This window comes from Triticum aestivum, chromosome 4D (genome assembly GCF_018294505.1).
Source record: "Triticum aestivum cultivar Chinese Spring chromosome 4D, IWGSC CS RefSeq v2.1, whole genome shotgun sequence".
Classification (NCBI taxonomy): Eukaryota; Viridiplantae; Streptophyta; class Magnoliopsida; order Poales; family Poaceae; genus Triticum; species Triticum aestivum.
This window is the reverse complement of record NC_057805.1, coordinates 55,776,616-55,784,316: the sequence shown is the minus strand read 5'-3', so window position 1 is coordinate 55,784,316 and position 7,701 is coordinate 55,776,616. Positions and strand designations below refer to the sequence as shown.

General features: G+C 45.7%; 1 protein-coding gene and 1 pseudogene across 1 annotated transcript in view; both read left to right on the top strand.

The window, feature by feature from the left end:
• LOC123096172 (2-(3-amino-3-carboxypropyl)histidine synthase subunit 2) overlaps window positions 1-3,705 on the top strand; it is a 7,605-nt gene extending 3,900 nt beyond the window's left edge. The window contains exons 4-10 of the mRNA XM_044517808.1: window positions 862-1,255; window positions 1,684-1,753; window positions 1,851-1,918; window positions 2,423-2,538; window positions 2,610-2,716; window positions 2,808-2,947; window positions 3,163-3,705. Of these exons, the coding sequence (XP_044373743.1) occupies window positions 862-1,255; window positions 1,684-1,753; window positions 1,851-1,918; window positions 2,423-2,538; window positions 2,610-2,716; window positions 2,808-2,947; window positions 3,163-3,413 (1,146 nt within the window). The 3' untranslated portion in view covers window positions 3,414-3,705. The remainder of the gene's footprint in view (window positions 1-861; window positions 1,256-1,683; window positions 1,754-1,850; window positions 1,919-2,422; window positions 2,539-2,609; window positions 2,717-2,807; window positions 2,948-3,162) is intronic.
• A 105-nt stretch (window positions 3,706-3,810) lies between these two features.
• LOC123096171 (receptor kinase-like protein Xa21) lies at window positions 3,811-7,695 on the top strand (annotated as a pseudogene).
• The last annotated feature ends 6 nt before the right edge of the window (window positions 7,696-7,701 follow it).

Below are 7,701 nucleotides of genomic sequence, written 5' to 3'. Positions count from 1 at the left end.
CCCGATCGGCGCCGTGGTGGCCGCGTACCAGGGCAGGGCGGCTGGCCCGGTCGCGGCGGCCGGCTGCAAGGGCGGCGGCTGCCCGTAGGGCCCGGCCAGGTAGAGGCGTATGCCCTGGACGACGGTGACGAGGTCGTTGAGGACCCCGGTCATCTCCGCCGGCGAGTAGATGGTGACGGGCGGCGCGGTGGAGGGCAGCGGCGTTTGGCCGGTGGAGTCCAGCGGCGCGGTGGGGAGAGGCAGCGGTGCGGTGGAGAGAGGCAGCGGCGCGGTGGTGATGGGCAGCGGTGCGGTGGTGACGGGCAGCGGTGGGTTGGGTGGTGGTGCAGACATGATCGGAACCGAGCTACCTGATACCAAATTGGTAGGAGCTAGGATCCTACCCGGTATAGGGCGTAGGTTGTACGGGAAGGAGGAGGGTTGACGGAGATGCGATCGCGGCTGCCGGCGGCGGGGCGCCGTGGCGCGATGAAGAAGAGGCGGCGGCGGCGCAAGAGGCGGCTAGGGTTAGGTCTCCCGGCTCCCTTCGGGAAGCCGAGCAAATAATGATTGCTTCTTGCTTGATGAGATTGATACATCTCCTCTCCTTATATAGAGAGGTTTACTTGACTCCTAAGCAAACGATCCTAATAACGATAAGATAATTGGGCTAAGCCCCTAATAACGATAAGATAACTTGGGCCACAACCCACTGGGCTAAGCCCCTAATATGCCGGTCATAACATCTGCTAACTATTTTTTTCTGTCGCTGCATGTTTCAAGCATTGTTACTATTTGCTGATTCAATTTGTCGAGCTATCAATTGTTATATTCATCACTTATACTTGTAATAGTATTTTGCTGATCTGACTTATTAAATAGGTGTTATGTGGGTTAGAGTATGCACATGCTTTGGACGATCTTAAAAGAGCCACTATGGAATTATGCAAATCAGATTGTCAAAATTCCGAAATCCATTATGCAGAAGTTCTGTGTTCGGAAATGAGTCCGTCATCAAGTTCTACTGCAGAAGAGCAATGTTCGCAATCCAATGGAAGCACTCATAATGATGGTTTGCCTGCAGACAATGATGATTTGGCAACACTTGTGAACAATTGCTGTAATGTGGAAGGGTCCACGCGCAAGTATAATCTTGGAGGCCTTACATGGCGCGTATCCACCGATGAGAAAATGGATGACTATTTGTTATATTGGATTGGACAAGATAACTCTGCTTTTGCCAACATTGCACTTACTTTCAATAAGTGTGATATAGGTCTGCCCTCTTCCTCATTTTATGGCTAGTTGGAGAATCACTTCAATTCACGCAAATCATGTTTTGCCTAATTTTCCAGTTTGGCTCTATCATATATCAATGTACAATCCAGTTTGCTTCTCTTGACACATGTGTAAATAGTTATATGACAATATGAAAACTACACTATGGAGACTTGGAGAGCATGCTCGTTTGACCTTTAGGACATGTATTAATGACTTCTGCTAAATGATTTGTATTGTTAACATATAGTATAGCCAGTGGGTTCCTGCGTCTTATTATGGGCCTGACACCCTGGCATGCAGTACATGGGTACGGTATCATGTGGTAGCATTAATTCGAGCATCCTTTATTTTTATGTTTGCTCCTAATTGAAGAGATCTTTCTAATGAAATGAATTTGAATATTAATGAAACATTTGTATGCAGTTAGATACGACACAGCAGCAAATCAATTCTCAAGGGATGTCTCTCATCTGATGAAAATTCTTAGGCGCAGGTACATTTTTGTGCAGCATATGTATGCTATTATTTTCCTTTGAAATGCTTGTACACATTATCTGTGTAGTATTAATAAAAATACAAACTGTTTGTAGATATTACCTTGTGGAGAAGGCAAAGGATGCAAATATTGTTGGCATTTTGGTGGGAACTCTAGGCGTTGGTATGTACATTGTTACCTTTAATATTGAAAATAGTTATGCCAATGTTAGGTAGGTGAGCATGGAAATCTAAGCTAGTCTGGGTTTGGCTCTGCAATGTGGTATTGGGGGACTGTTTGAATTAGACTTCAGATTTTAGCACCGCTTTCCTCAGTGTTTCAGGGTAAACATGCCGCCATATGTTGAGCATCAAATAACTTGTGCATGTGGGTTGATTTGGTTCGATCTGGTCCGGCCTGATTGGTTCAGCCAAGGCTTATTCGACTGGTTTGAAGCAGTTCAAAGCGGGACATATGCATGATTTTTTGAATTTTTTTGGTGGTTTGACCGGATCAGGTCCTGATTATGTTTTTCCTTCCAGTAGAACTTCCTGTTTTTTCATGATTAGAGATTCATTCACTGAACTTGACTACAACTATTCCCTTAGCATATGATATTTACGCATCACTTTGGTACTGTTGTGGACATATAATTGTGGTTCTGTGGCACATTGATTGTTGATGCAGCTGGTTACCTTGACATAATCGAGCAAATGAAAAATCTGATCAAAACTGCTGGAAAGAAATCTTATACACTGGTCATGGGACGGCCTAATTCTGCTAAGCTTGCCAATTTTCCTGAGGTGCTAGTGAATTCTAATTGTTTGTTCTGCTTCTCATATGTAGATTGACTGACAGATTTTTTCTGTGGCAGTGTGAAGTTTTTGTATATGTTTCTTGTGCCCAAACTGCTTTATTGGATAGCAAAGAATTTTTAGCCCCAGTTATCACACCATTTGAAGCTGTATTAGCTTTTAGCAGGTAAATGTCATTATTGACAACAGTATACGTGTGGCATTAAGTTTGAAGAATATCTTCTTTATCATCATTATTGGATCTGACACATTTTCAGAGGAAGAGAATGGACTGGAGAATATCTTTTGGATTTCAAGGAATTGATCAGTTCGGAGAAACCAGAAGTTGCAAGCAAAAGTGAAGAAGCACGTTTTTCTTTTATCAAAGGCGGCTATGTGGAAGATGATTGTCCTCAAGGTATTATGCACTTGGATCTATAAATCTGTCACTGTGTGCACTAGATCTTTTACCTATTGAAGTTCCTGCAACATTAGTGTGTTCACCTATTGAGTTCCATACTTCATTTGGAACCTTATAAAAAACTCCATGCATGTTAGTAGTCCTGGTCTCGTGATTCATGCGTTTTTTCTTCTTCTAAATCACACGTGTTTTCTCGCCATTTGGCCCCACAGAAAACGAGGAGCATTCAGAAACATCACTTGCACTGGCCGAGCTAACGGAGAAGGCCCTAAGCACCCAAAACCAAAATAGCGACGCAGTTCTTTACCAAGGAGGCGCGAAGTCTGCAATCGAATACCTCAAGGCCCGGTCCTACCGTGGTATGACTGGAGAATATGAGGGTCCAGCACCAGACTCGGTCTTGATAGGCAGGACAGGGAGGGCTGCTGGTTACTCTGATGAGAAAACGAAGAGCCCACAATGAAGGAATGCTGTGGGCATTTGCATACTGGATAGTTTTGTGGGGAAAGAAAGCCTGTGGGTTCATTTTAGTGGGGAAAACGATACTTTTGGATGGCGTTTTACTGGCTTAGGGCCCAGTTTGGCTATCCTTTGGGTTTTGTATACTAGAAACTGCTGTATTCACAGGGTCAGTTTTGTTGTGAGCCATGAGGTATACTAGAAACTGATGTATACTAGAAACACTTGCCCCTTGTGGAAATCTGTGTAAAACTATGGCACTTTGCCAAATGGAGTAGATTTTGGTGCCTGCCTAACCAATTTTTTGTGTGCACGTTAATCGAGAGTGATGCCTGCAGGGGAACTGCAGGAGTACAAGATATATTGGGAATATACTTCAAGGGGGAGTGGAGTGTTGTGTGCAGAGCTTGGACCCAGGCCAAACAGTGGGAATATAAATATCCTTTTTGAAAAGAATTTTCAGGAGTCCTTGCTAGGATTAATGTTGTGAAAAACTTGGTGTTTCTTTGACTCCGAGAAGCTCCATGGTCCATGCAGCCACCTTGAAGACCTGCGTGAAGAAGGCGTGGGAAAGGAGATCCTGGCGTCCCTATCCAGGTGATAGAGCAGGAGCTCCAGTGTAATATTCTTGCAGGTATCATTGGCAGATAATATAGTCGAAATGGCTTGGCTGCCAAGGCATCTTCGAGCTTTTGACCAGCCGGCCGGCCGGCCGATCGCCAAGAAAATGATCAGCATTCCGGTGCGCCAACCCCTCCACGAGTCCATGGGCAAGTGACGACGAACCTGGAGTCAACTAGCATGGAAAGCAGCGGATGATATGGTTGTGACAGAATGAGTTTTGAATAAAGTTGCCCTGACTTACTACTACTAGTTGGTAGCTAGCGACACTCGAGTCCTATAAAGAGCAGAGTGTAGAGAAAAGTCGGGCATTCTGAGTTCACCTCCACCGGTTTACTGACCCAGCTCGTCGCCGGCGCAGTCGACCGCCGCTGGCTCTCGCCACGGATACCACCCACCGGCCAGCCGTAAGCAAGCAAGTAAGCTTCACTCGTTTAATCATCTCTTCGTGTCATTCATCTAGCTTTTGCTTCTCACAAATTGCATACATCATTCATGTTCTTCTCTTGCTATGTAGATTTGGCCAGAGTATAACACAATGAAGGATGCTGTAATTGGGCGGTTTCTCCTGGTGCTCATAGCAGCTTCCAGTGCTGTTGCACTAGCCGTGGCCACCTCCACTTACTACGGCAATGAAACGGACCGGCTCTCCCTGCTTGAGTTCAAGAAGGCCATCGTCCTTGACCCGCGGCGAGCCCTGGCGTCCTGGAACGAGAGCACCCACCTCTGTGACTGGGAAGGCGTCTCTTGCAGGACCAGGGACCCGCGCCGCGTCGTCTCTCTTCACCTAGCCAACCGGGGTTTAGTGGAGCACATCTCTCCATGGCTCGGGAACCTGACGTTCCTCAGAAATCTAGCACTGCCGATGAACACTTTCACAGGGGAGATCCCTTCGTCCCTCGGCCGCCTTCGTCGCCTCCAGACCCTCTACCTGAGCAACAACACTCTGCAGGGCAGCATAAGGTCCTGTGGCTGAATAACAATGGTCTGGATGGCCAAATTCCTGCGGACCTCCCTCCAAACCTCCAGCAGCTGCAGCTTTCAAGTAACGACATTGGTGGAACCATCCCTCCTTCCATTGCCAATGTCACAGCAATGAGGAAGCTCAGCTCTGCGTTTAATCTTATCCAGGGCAGCATCCCTGACGAGCTTGCAGCGTTGGACGGGCTGGAGATTCTTTATCTGGGTAGTAATCTGTTGGTAGGCATGTTTCCACCAGCCATCCTCAATCTTTCTAGTCTCACCGGCCTCGGGCTTAACACGAATATGTTAAGTGGCGAGGTACCGTCCGACATAGGTAACTCTCTGCCTAATCTCCAGATACTTTCGTTAGCCCAGAACTTCTTTCATGGGGAAATCCCGCATTCATTCGTAAACGCATCCAGTCTACGTGTCTTGGACATATCGACGAATAATTTTACCGGGGTTGTGCCTAGCTCCATTGGCAGACTCTCCAAACTTGTCAAGTTAAATATTGAGACGAATAAGGTCCAAGCACGCAACAAGCAAGAATGGGACTTTGTGAGCAGCTTAGCAAACTGCACTGAGCTACAAGGTCTCTCGTTAGCAAGTAATCTTCTGGAAGGTCAGGCGCCAAATTCGTTGGGTAACCTTTCCATTCATCTTCAATATCTGTTTTTGGGACAAAATCGGCTGGCAGGGAACTTTCCAGCCGGCATAGCAAACTTTCCCAACCTGATCATTTTGGGATTGGACTACAACCGATTTACAGGTGTGGTACCACACTGGCTGGGAGCTTTCAAAATTTTGCAAAAACTGAGCTTATCCACCAACATGTTTACAGGCAACATGCCTTCCTCCCTTTCCAATTTATCCCAATTAATAGAACTCCTTCTGGACACAAACCAATTCATTGGGCACATACCGACAAGCTTGGGGAACCTTAAATCGCTTGCAACACTGAGCGTTTCCAATAATAATCTTCATGGTAGAGTACCAGAGGGGATCTTCAGCATTCCAACAATAAGGGAAATTGGATTATCATCCAACAACCTTCATGGACAACTTCCTGCAGAAGTGGGCAACGCCAAGCAGGTCGTGATTTTGTTGCTTTCAGCCAACAAGTTATCTGGAGATATTCCAAGCACTGTGGGTGCTTGCAAGAGTTTGGAGGACATTGAGTTGGACAATAATATTTTCGATGGCAACATCCCCACTTCATTTGGCAACCTATTTGGCCTAAAAGTCCTCAATTTGTCTTACAATAACTTAACCGGATCAGTATCAACGTCTCTTGGGAACCTTCAACTTCTTAAGCAAATAGATCTGTCGTTCAACCATCTTGAGGGCAAGGTTCCAATTCATGGAATATTCAAGAACGCAACCGCCACACATATTGACGGAAATCATGAACTTTGTGGTGGGGCAGCGGACTTACACCTGCCTGCATTTTCTGTTACGTCTTCAAATCTATCTGAACACAGGCTACCTGTAATACTCAAAGTAGCGATCCCACTCGCTTGCATGCTTTCACCGCTTGCTGTAGCGATCTTTGTATTACTTTGGCAGAGGAAAAACCATTTGAAAAGATCCATGTCTTCGCTCTCATTTGATGGTAAATTCCCCAAAGTTTCTTACAAGGATCTTGCTAGAGCAACTGATGGATTCTCGGCATCCAATTTGATTGGCACGGGAAGATACAGTTCAGTATATAGAGGGAAGATACTTCAAGAAGAAAATGTGGTTGCCGTGAAGGTATTTTGCTTAGAGACAAGGGGAGCACAGAGGAGTTTCATTGCAGAGTGCAATGCTTTGCGAAATGTGCGACACCGCAATCTAGTCCGTATCTTAACTGCATGCTCTAGCATTGATTCTAGCGGAAATGATTTCAAAGCCCTAGTGTATGAGTTCATGCCAGGAGGGGATTTGCATAACTTGCTATACTCAACGGAAGACAATGGCAACTCTTTAAAACAGAGCTACATTTCACTTGCTCAAAGGTTAAGCATTGTGGTGGATATAGCAGATGCAATGGCGTACCTGCACCATAACCACCACGGAAGTATTGTTCATTGTGATCTCAAACCCAGCAACATTCTTCTGGACAATGACATGGTAGCTCATGTTGGAGACTTTGGACTCGCACGGTTGCAAATGTATCCCATGTCATCATCCTTTGATGGCTCGACATCGGTTTCTTCGCTTGCAATCAGGGGAACCATAGGATATGTTGCTCCAGGTATTATCTTTTTACGGTATGTTTTTCTTACTAATTTAGTTGGAAGTGTGAGATTAAACCGATCTCTCGATATATGCAATCTACAGAATATGGAGCGGCTGGTCAAGTTTCTACCGCTGCAGATGTTTACAGCTTTGGGGTCGTTCTCCTTGAAATATTCATACGTAAGAGCCCAACAGATGGCATGTTCAAGGACGGATTAAGCATTGCAAAGTTTGCAGAGGTCAACTTCCCTGACATTGCAGATCGTTGATCCACTACTAGTACAAGAGTTGGACCTTTGCGAAGAAGCTCCATCGGCGGAGGATAATGGAGTACATTGTTTACTTTCTGTGCTGAATGTTGGCCTTTGCTGTACCAAGTCCTCTCCAAGTGAACGCATCAGCATGGAGGAGGTGTCTGGCAGGCTACATAGGATCAGGGATGCATATATTGGAGGCTAAGACAAAGCTGAAAAATCAGTTGAATAATT